This window comes from Anticarsia gemmatalis, chromosome 12, assembly GCF_050436995.1.
Source record: "Anticarsia gemmatalis isolate Benzon Research Colony breed Stoneville strain chromosome 12, ilAntGemm2 primary, whole genome shotgun sequence".
Taxonomy (NCBI): Eukaryota; Metazoa; Arthropoda; class Insecta; order Lepidoptera; family Erebidae; genus Anticarsia; species Anticarsia gemmatalis.
In genome coordinates, this window is record NC_134756.1 from 7,154,264 (window position 1) to 7,181,754 (window position 27,491).

Here is a 27,491-nt window from a genome sequence, read left to right on the forward strand (position 1 = left end):
TTTGGTTAACAATCAATCGATAAGATAATAATCGCCTAATTAGGTTGGGAGACTAAAATTATTTCTTGATCTTATGAATTAATTCCTAATAAAATCTTATATATTTATACCTTTTTCATAAAAGTAGTGTTTCATAAAACTTTACATTTAACCACATAAAATATTTTCAATTACACAAAATATTTATTATTATAGTTATGTTATATCAATAGCAGATAAATTACATTAAAACATGTGCTTCTTTCAACGGTGACCTATATCCGTGTTATATTTTTGTTAATTATTAATTTAACTACAGAATAGTAATAAATACTATCACCTCGTGGTTAATTAGACGAATATTGCCAAATTGAGAATCGATTTATGATTCATTGAAAATTCGGCCAGGTAAATTATTTTGGTTGGTAGCACCTCTACCTAAAACTACGTTTTTTGATGATTGCTGTGGTTGGTTGTTTCATGAAGTTGTCGTTTGTCGTTTTTATTCACAAATCTTGGCCTAAGTCATAATTTGTACTCGACCCAGCGTTTTGTAAACATTTCTGTGAAGGTATATCCTTTTAATCTCTCCTTTGAAGTGCAGTGCTTAATGTCATTAAGTTAATTTAATTTGTTGTGTTATGTACCTGTGCCGAGCATGGATGCCTGCTATGGAATGTCGGAATACGCTCTTGAATCTTGATTTAGTATTCAGTTTGTGTTCGTATGTACTTAAAGCTCGGAGTACACACCTCGAAATAACTGTGTATTGTTTTTGTTTTAGAAGACAAAAGCGTATCAAAGTGGCCGTATCTAATTGACTGTCGATGTCGATCGTTGTTATCGCAAAAGAAAGTATTGGTAAGCTTTCTTTTTCATTAGTTCTCGTTGCATTTAATGTTGTATTTACGTAAATGTGTTTGTTTAACATCAAGTATAAATTAACCTAGTAACGTAATGTTTTGTTTTGCAGTTTATATTACACAATGTTTTCTAAGAAGAAGAAAAAGCCTCTGATTTCGCCACCAAGTAATTTTGAACACAGAGTACATACTGGCTTCGATAAACGAGAGGGAAAGTTTGTTGGACTTCCTTTGCAATGGGCCTCACTTGTTGGTAATAACCAGGTATGTACTGAGTTTCACTTCTAATTGGTTAGATATTGGATTTCTGTAATGTGCTTTTAATAGCTTTTTTATTGGGTATGATTCATTGATGTGTTTTGGAATTAATAAAGCTTTCTGTACAGTTTTGTAAAGTAGTGTTAATAGTTAACTTATACAATTTAAATTTGTAGTAATATGAGAAAGGTAAATATAGCTAAATATGTTTATTATAATCTGTTCCAGATATTAAAATCCACAAACAGACCCTTACCTCTAGTAGACCCTTCTGAAATCACACCCACCGAAATATTAGACCTAAAGACAATTGTGAGGGGTGACCATAGAACTACCTCAGTGTCATCAGTAGCAAGGCCATTACCTTCAAACATCCCGCAGCAACCTGTACAGAATGGTGTAGTCCTACCAAAAACATCTAATGTTGCAAGATCAAACTCTTTACGAAGTACTAGCCCACCACGAATAAGGAGAGATTTGAGAAATCAAGCTAATGTACCTCCTTCTGTACCTGAGGAATCACCTCCTGTGCCCCCTGCACCTTCACAGTACATGAGTTTAAGAAGGGAACACAGTAATTACACATTGAACAAACCTATAGCTGAGTCACCTGTGGATTGGGGTCAACACCCTCATGATGCAGTGAGGAATGTCCCAGAGATCAATGACAATCATCATACTCCAATGACCTATCAGAATATTCAGAATGCCAATGTACCTTATCAACACAATCATCCACCGCAACCCATGGCTCATAATGGACCTCATGGCCTTAATGGAAACTCCGTCAATATGGGTATGTCAATAATATTATTATATTTTCAGTTTAATAGGCTTAAATTTAGTACATACATAGAAATCATGCTTTGTGCCTATATGTGTAGTCAGAGACTAAAAAATTGCCACTTGCTATGGACCTTGCAAATTAATATTATATTATTGATTTTTAACACAATATTTGTCAAGTAAAGTAATGATAAGAACAACTTGTGTAAAGAAGAAAAAAAAAGCGATTAAAATGATGATATTAGTTAAAACTTTTATTTATTGTAGCATTAATTGTTTGTATTTATTAGGTAAAAGTGTGAGAAAATGTTAAAAACATGTTTTAAAACTAACAAAAAATGCTTTCAAGTATGCCTCCTGTGAGGATTGAACTCACGACCCCTGGTTTACGAGACCAGTGCTCTACCACTGAGCTAAAGAGGCCTTGAAAATGTTTGCAAATTTTCATATCACACCCTGATACAAGTTTACTCTAACATATTGCTAGTGCAAAACAGTTCTTTACTTTAGAAGAAATAAAATCAAAACTACAATTTCTGAATAACTTTTGCTAATCTTGTTATTTCTAACGTTTATTAAAATAAATTAAAACAATGTTGATTAAGTAGGTTCTAAATTGCTTTTATTTTGGTATTAGATAACTTTATTGATAACTTATATTGCTTTTGTTTCATAAATACGTAATTAGTGGCCTTCAGTAAATTAAATTTAAAGAGTACAAAAATTCAACAAATATGACCTTGCTTACACAATAAAAAGTCTGGTAATTAACCATTATTGGTACTTTAATATTTGTATACTAAATGTTGCTTTTGCCTATACATGTGTGTAAGGACAAACAGTAACGGCTCACGCCTCACAGCTACGTAATACCTACTCGATGATTAACCCATTACCTGTTTAGGCGAGGCGTACCCGGCGTCGCGGCCGAGTGGGGCGCCCGCTGCCCCGCACCTGCCTCTCGCTGCCTCCAAGCACGAGTTGCGATTAACGCATGAACAGGTTTGTGACACATTCTATTTACATCCATATCTGTGTTATCGTGATTGATGAAGCGGCTCCAATAAATGTATTTAGATCTTGAGAAAATTGTGTCAATCTTTATTATTATTATGAGCACTTCTTTAAAGGGTGACTCAGTTTTAGAAAATAAAGTCTGGGAATACAAAATTGTATGCAAATTAACTATTGTATTTGCTTAGAGTTATAGGTATCAACAATAGTATTTATTTATTCAAATCTCGAGGGAACTATGCATGTCTCATACAAATGCAATATTAATTAGAATCTAAACTGAAACACACTCGATGTCGATCCATATCCATATTGGTAATAATTTATTGACTTTCGATTTCAATTATTTTAACAATTAGGAATTTAATATTGTGAAATTACATAAGTTGCTTTTAATAAAAGAAAAATGAATGTTCACATTCTTAACTGTGGGCCATAGAATAGATTAGGTTCGTTGAGTGTAAGTGTGTATAATAAGTCGATGGTTTGTTCAGTTCCGCGCGGCGCTGCGGCTGGTGGTGTGCGAGGGCGACCCGCGCTCGTCGCTGGGCGGCTTCACGAAGATCGGCGAGGGCAGCACGGGCGTGGTGTGCGCCGCCACGGACGCGCGCACCCGCCGCCGCGTCGCCGTCAAGATGATGAACCTGCGCAAGCAGCAGCGCCGGGAACTGCTCTTCAACGAAGTTGTGAGTACACCTGCATTTCTTACCCGAACTCTTACATACCTTACATGTTAAACATGTTACTATTTGTTTTATTCTATTTTTTTTTCTCATATACCCTACCAGCCATACCACCTACCCATGCCAGTCTTTATTGTCTATGCATTCAATAATCACTTGTTAACTACAAGTGGATCACTTACTAAAACTTTGAACTCTATTTCTCAGGTTATAATGCGTGACTACCCTCACCCCAACATAGTGGAGATGCACGCTTCGTACCTGGTCGGCGACGTGCTATGGGTTGTAATGGAGTACATGGCGGGCGGTGCGCTCACTGACATAGTTACGAGAGCCAGGATGGACCCTGAACAGATTGCCACTGTCTGCAAACAGTGTTTGAAGGTACTGCATTTACTCTACTTTCTATAATTTGATCGTATTTATCATCATTTCTGTATAAACATGTACACAATTGTGGTAAAGTACTTAACACTTGTACTTTCTTCTTTTACAGGCGTTAGCATTTCTGCACAGTCAAGGAGTTATACACAGAGATATTAAGTCAGACTCTATACTGATGACGGCCGATGGTCGCGTCAAATTATCAGACTTTGGATTTTGTGCTCAAGTATCAGAGGTAATTTAAAATTTATATTAAAATACTAGACAATAACTGTCTACAGTTTTTTAAGAAATAAATTAATTGAAATTGCTTGTTTTTATCCAGGAGCTGCCTAAACGGAAGTCGTTAGTGGGTACCCCATATTGGATGTCGCCGGAGGTGATATCGAGATTGCCGTACGGACCAGAAGTGGACGTGTGGTCGCTCGGTATAATGCTCGTCGAAATGGTCGACGGTGAACCTCCATTCTTCAACGAACCGCCTCTACAGGTAGACTTGAGTTCGAATCGTTTTATTGCATGCGAAATAGAGTCTTGTTACCTTAACATTTTACCGTTCGTTGTCGAAAAGATATCTTACACTGTTCAACAATTACTAAAATTGGATGGTTCATTTTATAAATAGTGCAGGTCATTCCCGCTCACGGTTCATGTCCATGGGCACGATTACTCTATAAACTCGCTAGATACATCCTATCTTTACGTCCACAGGCGATGCGGCGCATCCGCGACATGCCGCCGCCCCGGCCGCGCGGCGCGGCGCGCTGCCCGGCGGACCTGCTGGGCTTCGTGGAGTGCGCGCTGGTGCGCGACCCGGCGCAGCGCCAGTCGGCGGCGCGCCTGCTGCAGCACCCCTTCCTGCGCCGCGCCGGCCCGCCCGCGCTGCTCGTGCCGCTCATGCCGCCGCCGCCCGCCGACCTGCCCGCCAGTGAGTACTGACCCACCCTCCGCTGGTTCTATGCTACGGCTTCATGCCCATTTCCCGCAACAACAGCCATACTGTATTGCAACGTCGAATGACGTCACTGCGTGATTTTTTAATTATTAATTAGGTCATTTATCAGTTTTCAAGATATGACTTTTTTGTGTCCCAGATCCGTCGATGCCGCCCGGACAACCGCGCTCCGGATGATAACGAGTTATCGAATGTTACATAGAGACAGCGGTTATTTATACAGATATATTTATAAGTTATACGAGTGACTAGTTGAATAATATCGAACATGACATACCAAAGTTGTTGTAAGGCAACTTGTTTAAGTTAATGTATAACGTGTGCAGCACTAAATTAAGAGGTTAACGCTTAACCGACGCGGTCCCGGTGAGATCATTCCATTATCTACGTATTTATATTGTTTGGAACGATATAGTATTTATCACATTCCTTCGTTTTTATTCTATTAGTGTCTATATCTACAATTTATAGTTTATTAAGTATATTGTTGCTGTTATATGGGCTATTAGTACCGTAAAATATTATCTAGTGACGAAGAATTTACGATATATCAATTCCAAATTAATGCCCCGTCCAATAGTCAATTCGAAGCCTTGTAGTGTATGTATTTCTAAATAAAACATATTGTATGTATTGTGAATCAAAATTTTTCGGCGTATAGCCGGTATGTATTGTTGTAAAAGGTTAGTGTTTGTCTATAAAATGAAATCTTATGTAAAAATTAATTACTTTTAATAACTATAATTAAAATTCTACCATGAAGTGCCAGAAAATTATGAAAATCGATTTATAATCAGTATTATGGATGCCTTGTACTTATTAAAACTTATACAATCTTGTTTAGGTTAAGATTTAATGAAACGCTAATTTATTGTTTTCCAATCGGCAGCTATACATTCCTTTACTTGTACCTTCTTGTGAATTGTTATATTTCCATCGACACAATGGTCAGTCAAGTCACAACTTTTTCAATCTATGTTTTTATATACATTATGTTATTAATCATATGATATTAATGTTACTTATTTTTCTAAATTAGTCATAATATTTGGCCTATAAATTTCTGTGATTTGAACACGCCCATACTAGAGCCTGTCTTGTCCATTACAAACTTCCAATTTAGGAGTCAATGTAACAGATATGTACCTAATGTTATAGTAAACGATTTATTATATTTATCGTATAATATGCAGCTAGATAAGAAAAAAATCATGATTAGGTTTATAATGATTGACAACGCCTTATTAGGATTCGTAGTGCCTTAATAAAGCCTTTATTGTTTATTGTAAACTAGTTTGCACGTTAATATAATTTGTTACAATGTTAAGATGATAATTACATTGTTAATATTAAGGACATCACAATGATTTTCATCTTCAAGTCTCAGTTGATGGAGTGAAATCTATTCTAATTTATTGTTTTACATTCACGTCATTTTTTATAAGGTATTATGCCAAATATATTGTATTATTTCATATTTGTAAAATCACATTGTTAAGAACTGTTACAGAATATAGACTTTGAAATTATACTTGTTGTATCATTGCAATCTCCACGATAAACTCGTGACGGTATGCGTCGCTTTCTGATTTGACTTTCACTTTGATTCATGCCTTTATAACTAGTTAATAATAAGTAAAGAATAGATGCGTAATGTTCGTTTTAAAATTAACTTCATACTAAAATAGATGCCAGTCACACGCAAGTCGTGTATTTATTGTATTTATTTACATAAACATGACTTGCGTGTAGCTATTGTTGGAGGTCTTTGCTTACTGTCATAAGTAAGTACTTTCGGCTAAGTAACCGAAAGCATTGAAAAGTCTATTTGTCCACTTGCAATGCTTTAAAACAATATTATTTAGCTCGAAATAAAACAAAATAGACCTGTCGCCAAATGGCAGCCTTCTATTTTGCTAAGTGTAGCATGATACACTTTGCTATGAGTTAGTATGAAATTCAGTTTCGATCAGAATTACAAGCAATTTTGTTAGGGTATAAGGATTAAGAATATCGAAACAGACAGATCTTGGATGTATCGAAGTTGTTTTCATGTTTTATTAAAGCTGATGACAGATAAACATTGAATTCCAACAAAAAAAAAAAACTAGATCAATATTGGTTCATCAGCTTGAGCACTATATTATAGCGCAGATATTCAAGTAACCTGTCACTGTAGTGACGTTAGTGTTACAAAATAATTAATTTTGGGCATAATGTTTATTTGGTTTGCATATAAAATAAAATCTTTAGTTATTATTTTAGTTTATTTAATCAATATTAATTTTACTTCAAACAATAGTAAGAACATACACGACTATTAATTTATTTGTAGAATTCATATTCACTCTCATCCTTCTTGATGTTGTTCTTGTAACCCTTTTCGAAGTCTTTAGGGAGAACAATATATCTGAAACAAAGCAGTGAATATCAGTACCTACATTATTTTATTTACCAACAATTTTAATCTCCTATTAACATAAAAAAAATAGAATTAGTTTGGATTTTGAGTATACTGATTGACAGTTGCTTAAACGTTTACTACATTTATGTCAAACTAAGCACTATTTAATAGAAAAAGTATTGCAATAAGTTACCTGTTTTCGCGTACAGCATGCATGCCAGCCTCTTGGCAGATGGCGTTGATGTCAGCACCAGAAACGCGATCCGGCCGCGCCACGAACTCCTCTAGATCGACTTCTTCAGACAGATTCATTTTAGCTGTGATCGTCGAGAAAATCAATCGCTTTTGACGCCTGTAAATAATTAAAACAGAAAATTATAAATTAGTTTTAAATAAAGGATATTTCAAGTGTAATTACATCAGTGGCATAAAGTCCCTACAGAAGAATAAATCAAGAATTGTCTTTTTGTTTCTCTGATTACACATTAAAATGAGAGTGACAAAGTGCTATACCAATTGAAGTGCTGTTTCTGAACCCGGCTTTTAGCAATTCAATCATAAAGGCGGCACTACACGTCTTTAGTGTCGTCGAAATATCAAGTGAAACTTGCCTGTCAGGTAGAGGGAACTCGATCTTTCTGTCCAGACGACCAGGTCTGAGAAGAGCAGGATCAAGGGTGTCAGCACGATTCGTAGCCATTATCACCTGAAAATAAATAAATAAGTATCATTAAATTGTTCTTTCTTCATAAATCATTATGTATAGTCATATTGTCTTTTATACTCCACAAGCTCACCTTAACATTAGTGGTTTGGTCAAAACCATCCATTTGATTGAGGAGCTCCAACAATATTCTCTGAACTTCTCTGTCAGCACCAGTCTGTGCATCAAATCTGTGAACCAATGTTTCGCAATACTTAGATTCTTCTTAAACATTATACTGGTTAGTGTAATTGTATGAACGTTAATATAAAACGAAATAAAATGCAGACACAAAGAAGCAATAGATCTGAGTATAAATGTTGGTCAAAGGTTGCGAACTTGCGACAAACACATTCATAAAGTTGCTTTATTACCGTTTAGTAGCAATGGCATCAATTTCATCAATGAAGATAATTGCCGGACTGTTTTCTTTGGCGAGACGGAACACGTCGCGCACCATACGAGGACCCTCGCCGAGATACTTCTGCACGAACTCGGAGCCCACCACGCGGATGAACGCGGCTGAAAAATAACATTATGTTAATAAGACTAGACTAATTGAACAACTATTCAAATTCTGTTTAATGAAACAGACAACTACAGTCCCACTCAACCCCGATTTCTGAGGTACATTAGGCCACAGTTTATCTATTCAATAGCGTTAAAACTCGTACTATATAATAGATAAACTACCTCTAAATGTACTCAGAAACCGGGTTGTTGAAAGATTAAAATGTTAACTGTAATTTTGGTATAAGCATGGTAGTTACCTGTGGTGTGATGTGCTACAGCTTTAGCCAGCATAGTTTTGCCGCACCCAGGAGGTCCGTACATGAGTACACCTCGCGGAGGCTCAATACCAATCTGTCTGTACAGTTCCACATGTGTGAGTGGAAGCTCCACAGCTTCTCTGATCTCCTGTTTCTGGGTATCCATGCCTCCAATGTCTGAATACTGGACATCAGGCTTCTCATCTGTTTTGTCAAATGTCAGGTTAATTATATTGAATTTTAAGATAGGAATTAAAGTTATAAGATAACTTATCTGATATAGTAAATCTGTTAAGCCTGTTTGCAGAGTAGAACATAGTAGTAGAAAAAGTGATGCAGTTTTTTTTATTGGACTAGTATTCTAACTTGTACTAAACTATGATTGAAATAGAAGAGTACTGTTGAAAAACTCAATAATTTGCGCTTAACACAAAGCAACCTGAACATAAAAGACTTAAGGGCTATTACACCATTTCTATATAAGTATCAGAGAGTTCAGAAAGGTGGGATTTTGGCATTTGTTTTTATTCAATTTCAATTTATCAATTGGATAGGTCATCCAACATTTCTTAATAAAACTTTGATTGTTTTAATAAGGTTTGCAATTTTAAACTCTTAATATCATACATACCAGCTTGCAGCATAGAAATAGAGCTGTCAGCTTCAGGTGGCAACACATCCACAAGTGCATTTGAGTGTTTGTGAAGAGCAACCGAGGCAGATGGTTTCAGCAGCTCTCGGTCAATCGTAGATAGGATGCGGACATAATAATTTGATCCTGTTGTACTGCCAACTGTAATAAAAAAGATAGATTATAGTTTTTTAAGGAATTTCAAAACAATTGAATGACAGCATTTCAACTCATACACCAGTTAATTACTCTTGCATTCAGGAAATCCACACTCCAGATAATTGAAATTATGATGATAAACAATTTTTGTGCACTGTTTTTGACTCTAGAAACATAACCTACTTTGTTTGCATACAGTTATTGCTAGGGGTTATCCCAGCCATTGTACTATACTCATGTTATCTTATCATGAATACTCAATAAAGTAATTTGATTCTATTTGATACTAACTGACCATTATAACATAATAATGTAACAATGTTATTTCTACACACTTTGTAAAAACAAATCATTACATAAAAATAAAAGATCATATAAATTGTATACTGACCTTAATACAACTTAGCATTCAGATTCTAATGTGTACAAAGAGGATACTTACCTATTCCAGTGTTCTGATCAACAGCTTCAAGGAACTGTCCAATGACAAGTGGCACAGACTGTATACGCTTGACTTCTTCTTGGGCATGTAGGTATTCCTTCTTGAGGTTTCTTTGTTCATCTTTGATGTATTCTTCTTGCACTTCCAAGAACTCTAACATACGCTGCAGTTTCTGTAATTTTTTTTTGGCATTTGAGTTTATATGACACAATGACAAAATAAAAAATTTGGTTCTTTGCAAGTTAATTTACAATCAATTGAAAATCGTAGACACAAGCTGACATAGTAAAACTAATAAACAGTAACCAAGCTCTAATTCTGTAGTTGACTAAGCACACTGATTTTGAAGATTAAAGTATAAAATTATTACCTATTTTGAAGTTGTTTGTAGGATGTTGATTGTTTCAAGGGCTTACCTTATATTTCGTGTATAAATCCTCTGATTCTAATTCATCGAACGATTGAGGTCCAGCAAACGGCAGTCCCTTTTGATCAGTGATTTGGTCATCCTATAAAACAATGATGCGTTAGAAAGTATTGTAGCTTCACATATATTCACATTTCTGTTTAAAAACTTTACCTTCTCAGGTAGTATGATACCAATTTCTTCCATTTTCTTTAAATCGGTGATGTAGTTTGTTTTATATCAAATCGTCGGCAGTTAGCTAAAATTATTGACAATAGAATTGTGAGATTTTGGTATTCCACATCCATGAAAAGCACAATGACACTTCAATTTGTACAGACAGAGAAAGCCATACGATTCTACTATATGTTTAAAAGAGACAGCTAGTATTGTAAGCCAGAATATGTCACACTTTTAAAAAACTGGAACATCCAATTCATGATGTTGTCAAATTTCCGAAACGCATCGTCACTAACGTTTCGTTTCATGCATAGCGTAATAAATTTTATGTTAAATATATATATTGTTATTAATATTTTTAACTTGTATAATATATTATCTTCAAAATTATATTATTTATTTTAATTGAAAATAGTAATGATAAAATTTCGCGACTAATTTTAATTTTACTTAGATTTTTATACTTTGCAGCACAGCGTCACTGTGACTGCGATCTAATGTGTCAGGGATACTTAATTTCAGAAAATAACCTCAAATTTGAATTGGATTGCAGAAATCAGTAATAAAGTTTAAATAACTGTCTGCAAAGTTAAAATAGAAAGAAGCCAGGCAGCCAGGCACTCCAATATTAGATAAGAATTAGATTTCGCACTACTATTAAAAATGGCTGAAATGACCGAGGCTGATCAAATAAAAACAGTAAATATATTTTTATTTGTGTGTTAAAATTACATTTTAACTGCCGTTGAATGTTAAAGTTAATGTCTTATTTCGTTTATGTAACAACCGATCCGTCGCTCCATTTATAAACATTATTGTAATTCATAAATTTGTGCAGTAACAATGTACCGTAGTTTCTCACAAGTGACTTAAATCTATTCTATATTTCAGTTCAAAGACTTCTTGGTCCAGTACAACAAGCTGTCAGAACTTTGTTTCAACGACTGTATACATGATTTTACCTCCAGATCGCTCAAATCTTCAGAGGTGAGTTTTAACCATTCATTGTGAGGTTAATAATGTTATGTGACAACTTAAGTACGAAATATATTGCAGTCATGTAATGCTTACAGAAAGATAACTACAATTTCAATATGCTTATCAAATCAAATGTGGCTTTGTTTGTTAATTGTATTTTTAATTGAATAAAATACAGTTACAGATAAAAGTTATTTTTTAATATTTGTTTTATATAAGTCTGATACCTTAAATACACATACATAATATCACGCCTTTTTCTATAGGGGTAGACAGAGACCAAAGAAAGTCACTTGAATATATCTTGCTTAATATGATTTAATTGCATTTTTCAGGAGAAATGCACACTGAACTGTATGGAAAAATATTTGAGAACAAACCAGAGGGTATCCCAAAGATTCCACGAGTTTCAAATGTTGGCTAATGAAAATATGCTGGCTTTAGCTCAGAAGTCTGGCAACCCAAGTTAACTGTAATTAACTATTCAATACATGTGATGTATTTATTTTATTTTGTTATAGATATTTTGTCCTGTGTTAGAAAATAAAGTGTTGTTGAAGAATAATAATTGGGTTTCTTATTTATTACATCTTCTACTACAACATTTGGTAGAAATTATCTCCATGACTAAAGTCATAGGAGCTATAATTATTATTCTACTTACACATAGCATAGTTGAAGTTAATAATTATTGGGTTTCTTATTTATTACATCATCTACTACAACGTTCGGTAGAAATTATCTCCATGACTAAAGTCAGAGGAGCTATAATTATTCTACTTACACATAGCAGAGTTGAAGTTGAGAACCTACAGCAGCAGCTGGCTAGACATGGCTACACCCGGTGGTAAAGGCTCTGCACCACCTAGAGTTAGTCACCAAACCCTGAACTGCAGGATTTTGTTCCCGTATGGGACAAATACTTGTGCTTGTTTCTAGAAAAAGAAACCCCTGTACTTTAAATCAGTTTTGTGTGTAACATGCTATCATGAAGGACAGAAAAGAAGGCAGATACAACAGGGATTGTCAAGTGAGTAGTCTCTTAAAAAACAACATTAAATCCTATTTTAGGTTCAAAGATGTATACAGTTTCATAAACCTGTAGTTTTACAATAGGTAGGTAAATTGAAAAACCTTTATGGTGGAAATAATTTATTTATGGTTACACAGTAAAAAATCTTAAAAAATTACAATGTAATCATAATGTAAACTAATGGACATTTCAGCACCCTATATCAATAAAAAAAATATTATACTTTCATATTTTTTCTAAAGTGATAACAAAAAAATTGAGTAGGTATAAAGTTCTCAATGTTCATATAAAATTGTGCGCATTACTGTTTGGCTTATTTTATATTTTTTGTACTTGAGCCAAATCATTAAATTTACTTGTTTAGCGACGACAGAGTCACTCACAGAGGCAAGTGTTGATCCAAGAAAATTTAGCATTTTGAATTGTAACAGCTTCAATTACAGTTTTAAAAATTATATAATAACCCGTTTTAAATTAACAGTTAGCAGCAAGTTTTAGCAGTTGCCTCTGGTTGACTTAAAATAGAAGATATACTTTTCTTAGGGCAAGGTTTGTAACATCTTTGTTCAGGTGGCGAAAAGTCTAAAACGAAAGATGATTGAGAACTTGTATAATCGAAATGATAGTCGTTAAATTTTGCTTCTACGCTGTACTTCGCGTCTGCAGGGGGAGGGTTGTCGTCATCGGTGTCGAGAACGTATTTCAAGGGATAAGGACCTGAGGGTGCGTTGCTAACATTTGAAGGCTTAGTGCAGATGGTATAGTTTCCACCGTGTCTAACAATTCTAATAAGTGCTTGTCCCGATCCGCAAACGGGTTGTTTGCAGCAGGATGGTGTTGACGGACACACAGAAACACATTTCGAGGGCCCACAACACGGCTTTATGCATGGTGGTCGTGCACAAGTTGAAGAGCATGGCGTGCATTCTCCTTTTGTACAGCTGTTGTGTTGTTCGATCTTCCTAAGAACCGGACAAGATATGTGCCCGGGGCGCCAACCACACCTCAACTAAAACAATAATATTTCAATGTAATCTCCGACTAATGTGAACATTAACAAATTCTACTTTATTGGATTGTTGAAATAAGCCAAATTATTATTGTAGCTAGCTGTCTCTCATTGGGCTCATATAAAACGTGAGCATAAAGATATATAGGGTCCTAGGTAGGTGCTTACCTATGTATTAAATATAGTTTCCTTTTCTATGTGTTGGAGTTGCTTTACAAGAGGAAAATAGCTACATGTTTTACGTTACCTAGTTTTATTTTATAGTACCTGATGTTCAGGTGCATCTCTAGCATTATACAGCCATCCCATATACTTCGGCACTGGTCCCGGCTTTATTTCTTCTTTGTCCAAGCATCTGTGCTTAGGCAGGTCACAACGACCCAAGCAACTAGTCGAAGCTTTGGCTAAAAATATAATTATTATCTTCTTATTCATAAAAAAAACATGGATCTAATGTGAGAGCTTTAAAAAGCTTTTGCTATAATTTGGTACTAACATTTTCCAGCTTTACAGCAACAGGCCATCTTCGTGGTGCAGGCGACCTGAATGTTTTACAATCAAGCATCAGGGTGTAGGAAATGGACTAAGAAGTAAATATGCAATAGGAAACGAAATTATTACCAGGCACTTACCTAAAATATGTTTATATGAGTCTAACTATAAATACATTTAATGGAACAGCATGGCACCGTCATTAAGTGGTGCTGTTGTCCATAGTTTTAATATTGGGTCTAAATATTCACACCTACTGCTCTTCAAATGAGATCAATTAATTGGATTACATGTCTTTATTATTGAAGGTAGCGACAGCAGTCAATGTATGACAGTGTCTATAATTTCGTTCTTCAAATGTCTCATTTTATTTTTCTATCAGTTAGATTTAAGCTTTTATTACCTTCTTGATAGAATATTCTTCCATCACATCACGCGCTATCGTGTTCTAGCCAATGTGCAATGTTCCAAATTAATGAAATCATGCCAAATGAGTGAATCAATTTTAGTGCTGTTAGTATCCGGAGTCCACACTCAATAAAAGACATAGCTATACTGATGGAGATCTCATTTATTTAATAGATAGCTGTATAAAGTTACAACACAATATTAACATATTTATTTAAATAATGTGTAAGGCTAAGCACATGAACACTACGCACGCTTAGCTTTCTTTCTAGTTACGACTGGTCTTTCCTTTATAGATCTCCCGCATATCGCAAATAATATTTTCCAATATGGTACAAATATTAAACTAAACATTGCTATGAAAACGATTACGATATCAAGATTCAAATGTTGGTAAAATGGCACGTCAGCGGCGGCTGTCCTGAATGTGAAGTTGGAATGTTTTGCAGCAAACTCAGTCCAGAATACTGCTGTATCCAGTGGCGGCATCGGTCGATCGTGCCATGCTGCCGATACCTTCTTCACTTGCTGTCGAAATCTAAATAAAAAATATTTGCTTTAAGAAAAATGTGTATGCGTGATCTTAGTTAGGTAGGTACTTTTACCAATACTGCAATTCTAAGTGCTCTGTAGTTTAGAGTGATAAAGTTGTTTAAATTATTTTTATTTGTATTTGTATCAATTTAAATTAATACTATAAAAAAGTTAATTAAACTCGACTTTATACTTGTACTTACAAGTCGCTTAGAATCACTTATTATTTATCTAGATCTAAATTGTATAAAGGTATGTTAAATACTTTGATAACTTTTTAGAGCCCTGGTCGCGAATGTTATTATGTAAAGTTAAAGTCTATTTATAAATTAAATGACCGTGTAAATTAACTTATACTAACTTGGGATCCAGTACTTTTTTCAAAGCAATCAGTAGGTTGTCCTTGGTCAAGTTTCTAATTTGTAACTGTATACCCAGACCGCTCTCTTCAATAGCGGCGGCGTTTGCTGGTTGGTCGCCAAGAACCGGCATAGCAACCATCGGCACTCCATAATGTATTGCTTCTGTAGTACCTCCATTACCAGCATGAGAGACAAATGCCAAGGTTTTTGGATGAGCTGCGAATAAAAGGACCCATGTAGTGAAAAAACATCACTGTCCACATAAGAACTGGTAACTCGATTCTCTACTACTATCGACTACCGACAACTGGCTAGCTATCCAGAAATTATACACGACAATCGGTTTAGCGCCTCTACTGGGCTCCGTAAGAACTATTTTGGCAGTACATTTTCAATGTCAACTTCTCGATACTCTACAGTACCGACTGTAGAGAATTGCGCTGCGGATCGGGAATAAGAGACCTTGGTCATTGGTTATCTTATTTTTCCTTAATTTCATCATTGTTTTTAAATTAGCGTTATTAAAATGTTTACGTCTGTAAATAGGATGTGTTATATTTCCGCGTTCTTGAAAATGCATTTACACATGGAGTGCTGTACCTACACTCGTAATTGTGAACAAGCCACTTTAAAGCATACAATATATAAAATCTCAATAGGTGGGTATTGCTGCGTCTTTGTGCAGTAAGTAAGTAATGACACTAAATTGAACTTGCGATTTGAATATAAATATAACAATCCATACTAATATTATAAATGCGAAAGTAACTCTGTCTGTCTGTCTGTCTGTCTGTCTGTCTGTCTGTCTGCTACTCTATCACGTCTAAACTACTGAACCAATTTGCATGAAATTTGGTATGGAGATATTTTGATACCCGAGAAAGGACATAGGCTACTTTTTACCCCGGGAAAATCACGCATTTCCCGGGAAAATTCAGAAAATTCAACGAAGTCGCGAAAAATCAATATTATAATACACACATTATAATGACATTGAATTAACAAAATTCTGTTGCCATAGCAACTGTTTTAATGGCGGATATGCCTTAGCGCGACTTCGTTATACTAAGAGATATAAATAATTTTGAGAATATTTTTCGTGAAAAAAAAGCATATTTTATATCATCACGCTACGACCAATAGGAGCAGAGTAGGTAACAGTAAAAAGTGTTACAAAAACATGGAAAATTCTGACCCATTCTCTCTCATGTGACGCAAGCGAAGTTGCGCGGGTCAGCTAGTATAAAATATGCATATTTTTGACCACCAGCAATATTTGACCATGTGGTTTACCTACATGTAATAATACTCCTAAAATAATGTTTATATTGAGTAGTCAATTTAAGTGGTCTATGTATCTATAATCATTAAATGTACACTAAAATTGTTTGTTTATATTATACTAGCTGACCCGCGAAACTTCGCTTGCGTCACATGAGAGAATGGGTCAGAATTTTCCACGTTTTTGTAACACTTTTTATTGTTACTCTGCTCCTATTGGTGGTAGCGTGATGATATAAAATATATTTTTTTTTCACGAAAAATATTCTCAACATTATTTATACCTCTTATTATAACGAAGTCGCGCTAAGGCATATCCGCCATTAAAACAGTTGCCATGACAACGGAATTTTGTTAATTCAATGTCATTATAATATTTATTATTCGCGACTTCGATCGCCACCTGAGTTTTCCCAGGAAATGCGTCATTTTCCCGGGGTAAAAAGTAGCCTATGTCCTTTCTCGGGTATCAAAATATCTCCATACCAAATTTCATGCAAATTGGTTCAGTAGTTTAGGCGTGATTGAGTAGCAGACAGACAGACAGACAGACAGACAGACAGAGTTACTTTCGCATTTATAATATTAGTATGGATAGTAGGCAGTTCCAAACATTTCGTATGTGATAAGTAAATAGGTAAGTAAGTATAAGGTGCCTACTAATGTTATAACTGTGAAAGTTTCTACGGATTATATAAAAAATACTTACTAAATGATGTTTCATAAATTTTGGCACTCATGGTCTATAAGTTATCTGGATAAATAAATAGGATTTTGCTATGTAGGTATATGAATTTATACGATACAATATATTGCGATACAAAACTCAGATTGTGTTAGCATAGATACATACATTACATAGGTACCTACCTACATAAGTTAAGAAGGTACCGATCGTCGAACATAGTTATGATTGGTCAGTCAGTTAGTTTATGTCTAGTTCACTCCTATAAAAGTGCTTTAACGATGTATTGTTTACTTATGTAACATAAGTACCTACCTATCTACAAGGAAAATGATAGACATAAAAATATATGGGTAGATAAACATTATAATATGTCTACCGAAAACCACTAATACCTATCGTAATACTTTTTAAAAATAATAAATACCTACCTAATATGTCAACTTGAGGCAGCCAACTCGCAGTATGTAGTTTGTTTTTGTCATAGACCAGTGTTTGATCTTCCCATTTCCATACAAATCTCTGAGGCAATTGCTTCATAACTTCTAATATTTCTTGTACTTTGTCGGCCGGCATAGAAGAAGCTTGGACAACTGAACCGAAACTTATATAAACAATGCCGTGTTCCGCTTCATCGAAGAACTTTTTCAGAGCCTGTCAAAAAGCAAAATATATGACTTATTCGTCCTAAAAGATTCTAAATATTATTATGTGGAACGTTAAGTTTTTTATATACTTACACCAGTTAATGGCTTTGATTCCGTCACATGATAGCCTCCAACTTCGATCACATTAGACGGAAACAGTCTCGATCCGGTTAAGATAAAATTATGATACACGAGAAGAAATTTAATATCTCCAGCCAAGTCATCTAAGAGCGGAACATCGCCGATGTATTTTGCTAGCGTGTTTTGATCTACTCTTTGAGATAAAAAGTAGTAAACAGATCTAAAGTAAACGTCGAATATAACTCTTTCTACCCTTTGGTATAATGTTGGCTTTGTTCCCCCTTCTAGGAAATGGAATGGAACATAAGCGGGATTGTTAGGAATACCCAATCGCTTGTAATGATACGGCATCAATATGTGAGTCATCATTCCGACGACGGGAGCTTCAAGTTTGTAAGCTATTCCAAGCGCACAGTCACTGTTGAATTGTTCTACAACAATCACATCAAACTTCGGTTTCTCTTTGATTAAATTCTGCACCTGTTTATTTGCTAGCATAACTTCACAATTTTCCGTCCCACTGTAGGCTAGGTATAATGCAGTCATTAGGATAGTTTTGTAAGAATACTCAAACGGTACGAAGCCTTCTATTGGCATCACAGTCCCGGCGAGGCTAATGTCATGATAATTAGGAGGAGCATTTTGTTCAGGAAAGTGAGATATCACAGTTACGTTGTGACCTCGTCTTGCTAGTTCGCGCAAGTAGACACGGAACACAAAAAAGTGGCTTTTTCCTTGATACGGATATATTCCTAATATATTCAAGCCTGCAGTACTTTGAATTAATAAAAGAAATGCCGAGAATATGGTCAATACACTGATCTTCATTGTTACGGGTCAAGGTAAACCGGTTCGCTGAATTTAATAGAGAGTGGCGTAAATATAATAAATTCGGTGCAGAGACGCCGGTCTGCTCTGACCTCCGGCGATATACTGCCAATGAATGAGCGACGAATGGAATACGAGTATAAATGGAATGTATTTATTAAATTCTAAGTAAGCGTGAGTGTCCTATTAAAAACCTATATTAACCTATAATAACTTAATAATGTGATACATACAAATCGTAATTTAATACATTACGAATATAGTACCTATATTATTATCTACGTACTCGACATAATAATCAAAATAATTACACAATCATATCTAACTAGTATTCTGATATAACTATATATACGGATTAGTTATTTAAAATATTTAGGTACCTACTTATTTTTATACTTCAGTTTATATAGGAAAATAATTTCCTTGCGTAAGCGTTTCTTTTTTCAGTCCACGGATCCCTAGAAAACCAAATAGGTACAATTTCATGGACCCCTTTAACAAAAACTAGAAATAACCTACTGAAAGACCTCATGTTAAGGAACACTATCTTAAGTTACGACAGTTTCATTAAAAAAACTTACCTATACCTGGTCTATTCTATGATTAAAAATATATGTAATGTTGTTTTCCTTTTACTTGTATCAATTTCAATTCCACACTGTTTTGATTCTCTTATTAATATGCAGCTAAGTAGAACAATCTAAAAGTAAATCAACAAGATCAATCAAGAACCTTCGTAACTAAATCATTTTTTTAAATTTATTACTAGTGGTGCTCCATCTGTTGTTAAAGTTTTATTCTCATTTCTGGTTTAAAGCAATGACCGTACACATTTGATGTGATACTATGTATTTCTGAATCACAGTTGTAGAGCTGTTAGTTCGCAGCAGGAGACGTAGATGGCGTTATTGTACATTTTGTTTTTGTACTCCACATTTCAAACAGATTACACATTATAATAATTATGTTTTACTTTTCAGGAAGACCAGTTGATACGGTAAATTGGTGGACTCTGACACAGAATTAAAGGATTTTACAAGTTATTCTAACTCTGAAAAACAGTAGGTACAAAGTCTACACAGCGCGATTTTGGACATTGAACCCATTAAATACTACTGTTTTACTATGAGAGCAACCATTACCAAATTAAGATAAATAGAAGTAGGTAGTTACAGAAGATTTTCACTAGCTATTCATCTTAGGCTAGGTAGCTAGGTAATCTGGGGCGTTAGTGCAAAATATAGACTATTTCTCTGTACATACTACAAACAATGTTTTCTTGTTCATGGTCTGGTGGTTCTGGTGCGCCGCGACGCCTATCGTAGCTCCTTCGCTGATCATAGGAATGACTACAATAACATAATTGACGCAATATTAACCTTCATTCGAAGAATACTACAAAAATATGATTGGTTTATCTAGTCCCAGTTGATTGTCAAATGTACTACCGCTAAATGTACCTTAGAAACCGGGGGTAAGATATACTTCTACGTGCATTTATTCATGTATTGAATAATCACAATCGATTAGATTTCCTTGTCTCATTCATTAAAAAAGGGGCCAATATTGTTATCACCCACTATCTCAGTCGAAGAACCAATGCCGCTAAAATTACATTAACTAATTAATTGCGATGTCATTGTATTCATTGTAAAGAATGACTCGCGTTGATTGTGTTTTATTTTATTATATTATCAACCTTTTATTTTACAAAAGAGAGAGAGGGAAAGAGCGGGAGAACATATTAGGTCGGGGAAAAAGTCTTTTCGCATTATAGTATGAACTTATAATAAAATCTTTTCTCTCTACACAAAAACGCTCGATATTTGAGTACCTCACGAGCTCACTGAAAAAACCTAATAAACCGTGTACTCATTTGTGATCCTTGAAGTCAAAAAGATTTTATTACTAGTTCATGCATACTATAATGCGAAAAGACTTTTTCCCCGACCTAATATATTTTCTTTTTATATCATTAATTCGTAACCTTTAGAGCTCCTAATGTGAACTCATGTTACACGACTCTGCCTCAGTCAAACATAATATCATAATTGTAATAAATAACGGACACGTTTTTTCTTAACAAAACACTCTTTATTTTAAATAATTACCTACATTCTTCATTCCAAAAAAAACATTCAACAATTACCTTATATATCTACATACTCACTTAGTTTTTAATTTTTTTGCCTGCGTTTGTTTACTTCCCAACCACGAAGATAGTATTTGTTTTAAAACATACAATATACCGACCACAAATACTGTTACTGTGGCAAATATGTCTAAATATAAATATTGATACATAGGAACAGTTGTTGCTGGGGATCTAAATGTAAAATTCTTATTGCGTGCTGCGTACTCCGTCCAGTAGATAGCGGTGTCCATGGGCGACATTGGGTTATCATGCCAAGCTCTGGACAGCTCCTTTACTCGTCTTCTGAACCTGAGAAAAGAAGAAACGAAAATTAAGACTTATTGGACAACTCATACATGGTCATCAGTAGCTCTACCATGAGTTGGCGTAGTTAAAACATCTTACTTAACTAGAGTAGTTAACGTGAGAACGCAACTACAACAGTGGGCTTAAATGTTCGTACCATGAGTTGTGTTGACGTTAACTACTCTCGTTATAGTTAAAACTATATCATTCGTAGTAAGATTTTTAATCTGTGGTTTTGCGACATAATGTCAACATTCAATCTGTAACTTGACTAAGCTTGAGTGTTGTAGTTCTATCTCCTTCTATTCACATAAGACAGACAGAGAGAAAATACGACACACGTTTCAAATTGATATGGTAGTATTAACCAACAAAAATAGGAAGTCGTCGCTTACATATAATTTGGTACGTTTTCGTGTATTTAGGATTTTGTGTTATTGCTTTTGTTTATTATCAGCCGGGGACAAAACAAAACACCTTAGTTACGCTTTAGTGCTAGTGCACGGATTCTAATTAACAACTAATTTTATTTTCACTTTTGTTTAAATAATCCTCTTTCCTGCCGCGTCTTAGGAAACTTTATGAACATGTTTGCAAAAACTTGGCATGATTTAAAGCATGGTTTAAAGCTGAAGTAACTTTTACAATGATCACACTTGTGGCCTCTTGGGAAAAAATGGTTTGCCTCCCCAACAACACGCTGATAGACATCGTGAGCGTGAAAAAGTATAGCACTCAATACCTGTGAAAACGTATAAGAAACTTATTTGTTCTTGAGAGGTTATCGGAACAAATCAAAATAGCTTAGATGTAAGATTAACATACTAATCAAAGGTAAGTTTAAGAGCTTAACAGCTTACCTTTGATGCTAATGAAACTCTTTGAGATGATTTTAAACCCGTGTATAAATCACATAATTCTTTAAACACTTCTTTGTTAGTCGATATAGTTTTGTAAACTTTGTTTTACAATTATTGAGGGGATTTCAACTTAATTCACGCATACCACTTTGAAATATCTTTGTTCACGTCGTTCATCTTTGAATGTAGCAGTTTCAAACATATCACAACCAATATTTGTTCTACCGAACATTTTTTTATGGAAAATAACTTCAATTATTTGTAAAACAATATGGTCTCACGAAGCTAAAAGTCGGTGAGTGCCGCAACTACTATAGTAATAGTTCGTTGTAAGTATGTTCATCAGTTATTTGGTAACCATAGTACAAGCTCTGCTTAGTTTGGATTCAGTAGCTCTACCATGAGTTGGCAACTATAGTCTCCCGCAGACACTGTAGTTGAAAAAATGTATGAAAACTCGAACAGCGCCTCTGGCGGATAGTTAACGTACCAACATTGCTACCACGAGTCGCCATAGTTAGTAACGTGTAGTTAAATCAAACAACAGTGAATGTAGATTGGCTTTGTCGTTCATTCTTTCCGTACGATAATGGTACCATGAGTTACCAATTTGACAGATGCTATAGTAACGAACTATTACTATAGTAGTTGCGGCACTCACCGACTTTTAGCTTCGTGAGACCATATTGTTTTACAAATAATTGAAGTTATTTTCCATAAAAAAATGTTCGGTAGAACAAATATTGGTTGTGATATGTTTGAAACTGCTACATTCAAAGATGAACGACGTGAACAAAGATATTTCAAAGTGGTATGCGTGAATTAAGTTGAAATCCCCTCAATAATTGTAAAACAAAGTTTACAAAACTATATCGACTAACAAAGAAGTGTTTAAAGAATTATGTGATTTATACACGGGTTTAAAATCATCTCAAAGAGTTTCATTAGCATCAAAGGTAAGCTGTTAAGCTCTTAAACTTACCTTTGATTAGTATGTTAATCTTACATCTAAGCTATTTTGATTTGTTCCGATAACCTCTCAAGAACAAATAAGTTTCTTATACGTTTTCACAGGTATTGAGTGCTATACTTTTTCACGCTCACGATGTCTATCAGCGTGTTGTTGGGGAGGCAAACCATTTTTTCCCAAGAGGCCACAAGTGTGATCATTGTAAAAGTTACTTCAGCTTTAAACCATGCTTTAAATCATGCCAAGTTTTTGCAAACATGTTCATAAAGTTTCCTAAGACGCGGCAGGAAAGAGGATTATTTAAACAAAAGTGAAAATAAAATTAGTTGTTAATTAGAATCCGTGCACTAGCACTAAAGCGTAACTAAGGTGTTTTGTTTTGTCCCCGGCTGATAATAAACAAAAGCAATAACACAAAATCCTAAATACACGAAAACGTACCAAATTATATGTAAGCGACGACTTCCTATTTTTGTTGGTTAATACTACCATATCAATTTGAAACGTGTGTCGTATTTTCTCTCTGTCTGTCTTATGTGAATAGAAGGAGATAGAACTACAACACTCAAGCTTAGTCAAGTTACAGATTGAATGTTGACATTATGTCGCAAAACCACAGATTAAAAATCTTACTACGAATGATATAGTTTTAACTATAACGAGAGTAGTTAACGTCAACACAACTCATGGTACGAACATTTAAGCCCACTGTTGTAGTTGCGTTCTCACGTTAACTACTCTAGTTAAGTAAGATGTTTTAACTACGCCAACTCATGGTAGAGCTACTGAACGTTAATATTACCTTGAAAGATGATGATCTAGGTTAGGAAGGAATTAATTTGATAAATCATTCCAACCAATTTGAAAAGCAGATTGTTAAAATATGGAATTATTTGATAACTATATTATTATTATCTTTTATTATAATGCCATGTCATGAATGCAGTATGAAGATAATATAATATGTATAATTATAGTACCTACTGATGGGTAATTCGTGTTAATGACCTTTTGTAATTAAACATTTCAGGACGTCTCTTCAACGCAAGGTTGCTGAGATTTTTGAATAAGTTTTCAAGATTTTTTAATCAAGATTTGTCATTGTTATTTTTTATTTTATTAGTAACACACATTACAATATGTAGTTATGAATTTTCATGAGCCTGAATATTTATGTCCTCATTCAACTTATCGCAATGTATATCTTTATTCAGGCGGAATCAAACCAAACAATTAGCATATTTAAACAAATTAAAATAAAAAAACGGATTGCATTAATTTATATCTATTCATGAACATGATTTAGTGTGTGAAAAAAATGTAAACGTCCTTTAGAGCCGTCAAAATAATTCTTAGCAACAAAATGAGGATTCCATTGCAATTATATTGTCGTGAGAAGTTTTTAAAATTAGATTTGTATTAAAATTTGTCCTTCGACGTTTTAACCAGAGTTTATTTACGTTACACGTTATAAAAAATATCGCCTTTAAAGTTTTATAAAATCTTTAGATCTCTCCCGACTCGTAGGATTCTCTACAATTTACAACTATTGGTAATTATATTAAGAAGAAACCATATGTTGATCTTCGTGTAGGAAGTGAAATATCGTGGCGGAATACTTACTCGGGATCTAGCACAGTCTTAATTTTTTGTAATAAATTATCTTTGGTTAAGTCTTTGATTTGGATCTGCACACCCAGTCCGCTCTCTTCTACAGCAGCAGCATTTCCAGGCTGGTCACCAAATACTGGCATACCGATCACTGGTACTCCATGATAAATCGCCTCTGTTGTGCCCAACATACCACAGTGAGAATAGAAGGCTAAGATATTAGGATGAGCTGCAAAAGAAAAACGGTTGTGATCATGAATCATATACAAAATATAAAGGCACACGGGCTATGGCAATGGTACGATGGAGTTCACCTTCGTCGTATTCATAAAGAAATTTGACCATGTGCACATCGATCGCTTAAACTTGATTGCTAAAGGTTTCAAGCGCTGATACATAAAATAGGTCAATGCAAAATATCCGACGATAATCACGTAAAACATGAAGCGTACACCGATTTTTTCACAAAACAAATGCTCTGGTGAAGGGGTACTCCCGCCGGCGCCTTGTAACGAGATATCTTATTACAGTTTGCCCTGAAGGGAAATCGTAACGAAATACCGATATCAAATACAGTAAGAATTAGTTGTTATCTTGTACCTAGTATATCGTTCTGTGGGAGCCATTTGGAAGTATAGACATTTTTCGGGTTCCCGGGAAGTTTTCCGTCCCATTTCCAGACGATTCTCTGTGGTAGACCTGATATAGCACCAACGATAGCTTCTACTTTATCTTGAGGAGTCAAGTCAGGTCGCAACATTGACCCGAAACTTATATAAATGACTCCATGTTTTGATTCATCTATAAATTTCTTCAAATCCTGTAAGGAAATTCTATGATTAAAACCCCATATCGTGGTCAGTGTATTAGACGTTTAGAACGATAACAATCTCGATAATTGTATTTGTTCATAATCATAAAATTGTGTTATATTTATCATAGTAAATGGTCATTAAAATACACAGTCGTAATGATAACAAATTTGATAAATCAATAAAGAGGGCATTGTTTAATTATAATCTAATAGCGTGACTTTCGTCTTTTTAACATAATCTTAAATAGGAATTCTATTGTTTACATAACTATTCACACATTAGCGGTCACTCGTTTATGTAATAACTGGTCATAATAACGTACAATGATAGTGCAAGGTTGATATGTACCTTACTTAGAATTGTACGATAAAAAAATGTTGTATTGTTTTTTTTTCATAATATTTAGGCTATGGACTCATAATCTCGGAAAAGGGGATAGTATAGTACTTTACAGGAGTCCGGGAAGTGTTACTGAAAATATATTGACAGTGAAACCCAACGATTTTGACTAACTCGGGGTTAAACTGAAATCTTAACAACAGCAATAACATATGCTAGGATGTAAACATTGAGATATCACGACTAAAAGTAAAGTAATATAGCATATACGTACAGCAGGTAGCTCTTTAGGTTTCGCTACATGATAGCCTTCCACTTCTTTAATGATTGGAGGGTAAAGACCGGATCCAGTGAGTACAAAATTAGTGTACAACAATAAAAACTTCTTCTCTAGAACCAATTCTTCTAGCGGTGGCACATCGAAATACTTCTGTATCGTGTTCTGGTTCGATCTTATTGTGTTCTTGTACAAGTACGAAACAAAAGCTTTAAAGATGACCCTCTCTATCCTTTGGTATAGTGTAGGCTGGGTGCCTCCTTCTAGGAACATGAATGAAACGTACGAGGGATTGTATTGAACACCGTACGGTTCAAAATGCCAGGGCATCAACATGTGTGACGTTAAACCCACTACAGGGGCTCCCAATTTGTAAGCGAGGCCTACAGCACATTCACTGTTGAATTCTTCCATCAATACTAAATCGAAATTAGCTTCTGATTTCCACAGGTTTTGTACGTTTTCATCAGCCATCATAATTTCACAGTTCTCCTTGCCCATATCAGTGAGAAAGAATGCGATTTGTATAATAGTCCAATACGATCTTTGTATTGGAAAAACTCCAATTAACACCTCAGCTTTTCCGGCTAAACTTATGTCATGGTAGTTGTCTAGAGGCTTTTGTTGAGGAAAGTATGATATGACAGTAACATTGTGTCCTCTTTTCGCCAACTCCTGAAGATATGGTTCAAACACGAAGAAATGGCTCTTCCCTTGATATGGGAACACTCCTAATATGTTAAGCGAGAGCACACAATTGCAGGTAAGTAGAACACCGATGAAGCTCAAATATATTTCGTGAGACTTCATTTTGTTTGATCACTGACTGTCCGTGTCAACTATACTCTCCCGAGGCGGCAACTGCGGTAAAATTGCTGCGTTGTATATATATATATGTATATGGAGATAAGGTTTCAACTCGACCGCGACTGGATGAGTAGTCAGAATTAGATACTTACCGATAATAAACTATTAATAGGCGCATTCATTTTACGAATATGGATTAGTAATTAAGCTTGTAATTCAATAACGACTAAAATATTGAGCATATAATAGGTAATTATAATATTTTATGATATGACTTTAATTGATTGCATTCTTTTTTTTACTTGTGAATGCAATTGAGAAGAAAATAATTTAGTTGCGATTTTTTTCAAGATTCACCTAATAGTAATCGTTTAGTAGAGATCGCCTGACGTACAAGTGTGTTGCAAGGTCATTTTA

At 34.8% G+C, this 27,491-nt stretch overlaps 5 protein-coding genes and 1 non-coding gene across 6 annotated transcripts; 2 read left to right on the forward strand and 4 right to left on the reverse strand.

Annotated features, from left to right (window-relative positions):
- Positions 1–391: 391 nt before the first annotated feature.
- On the forward strand, positions 392–6,451 carry mbt (serine/threonine-protein kinase PAK mbt). The gene is made up of 11 exons (XM_076120547.1): positions 392–550; positions 764–840; positions 953–1,106; positions 1,329–1,896; positions 2,791–2,888; positions 3,395–3,586; positions 3,791–3,967; positions 4,080–4,202; positions 4,293–4,457; positions 4,679–4,895; positions 5,062–6,451. Exons 3-11 carry the CDS (start codon positions 966–968, stop codon positions 5,097–5,099), a joined length of 1,719 nt encoding a protein of 572 aa, XP_075976662.1. The 5' UTR covers positions 392–550; positions 764–840; positions 953–965; the 3' UTR covers positions 5,100–6,451.
- TRNAT-CGU (transfer RNA threonine (anticodon CGU)) lies at positions 2,238–2,309 on the reverse strand. The gene has a single exon. It is a non-coding gene; the product is annotated as a tRNA-Thr (tRNA).
- A 719-nt stretch (positions 6,452–7,170) lies between the features above and the next one.
- Positions 7,171–10,770, reverse strand: Rpt3 (26S proteasome regulatory subunit Rpt3). Its single transcript, XM_076120550.1, has 10 exons — positions 10,612–10,770; positions 10,448–10,540; positions 10,032–10,203; positions 9,431–9,592; positions 8,800–9,003; positions 8,404–8,551; positions 8,124–8,220; positions 7,938–8,032; positions 7,520–7,678; positions 7,171–7,332 (listed from the first exon to the last, which is right to left on the reverse strand). Exons 1-10 carry the CDS (start codon positions 10,642–10,644, stop codon positions 7,248–7,250), a joined length of 1,248 nt encoding a protein of 415 aa, XP_075976665.1. The 5' UTR covers positions 10,645–10,770; the 3' UTR covers positions 7,171–7,247.
- Positions 10,771–11,103: 333 nt separating this feature from the next.
- On the forward strand, positions 11,104–12,177 carry Tim9a (translocase of inner membrane 9). The gene is made up of 3 exons (XM_076120552.1): positions 11,104–11,316; positions 11,509–11,604; positions 11,931–12,177. Exons 1-3 carry the CDS (start codon positions 11,281–11,283, stop codon positions 12,063–12,065), a joined length of 267 nt encoding a protein of 88 aa, XP_075976667.1. The 5' UTR covers positions 11,104–11,280; the 3' UTR covers positions 12,066–12,177.
- Positions 12,178–12,744: 567 nt separating this feature from the next.
- LOC142976936 (uncharacterized) lies at positions 12,745–14,577 on the reverse strand. Its single transcript, XM_076120551.1, has 4 exons — positions 14,270–14,577; positions 14,134–14,179; positions 13,905–14,041; positions 12,745–13,637 (listed from the first exon to the last, which is right to left on the reverse strand). The coding sequence occupies exons 2-4, from the start codon at positions 14,159–14,161 to the stop codon at positions 13,110–13,112; spliced, it is 693 nt and encodes a 230-aa protein (XP_075976666.1). The 5' UTR covers positions 14,162–14,179; positions 14,270–14,577; the 3' UTR covers positions 12,745–13,109.
- A 103-nt stretch (positions 14,578–14,680) lies between these two features.
- Positions 14,681–27,118, reverse strand: LOC142976938 (UDP-glycosyltransferase UGT5-like). The gene is made up of 8 exons (XM_076120554.1): positions 26,265–27,118; positions 25,437–25,656; positions 24,849–25,065; positions 21,150–21,398; positions 18,140–18,320; positions 17,831–18,053; positions 15,433–15,649; positions 14,681–15,075 (listed from the first exon to the last, which is right to left on the reverse strand). The coding sequence occupies exons 1-8, from the start codon at positions 27,075–27,077 to the stop codon at positions 14,784–14,786; spliced, it is 2,412 nt and encodes an 803-aa protein (XP_075976669.1). The 5' UTR covers positions 27,078–27,118; the 3' UTR covers positions 14,681–14,783.
- Between the last annotated feature and the right edge of the window lie 373 nt (positions 27,119–27,491).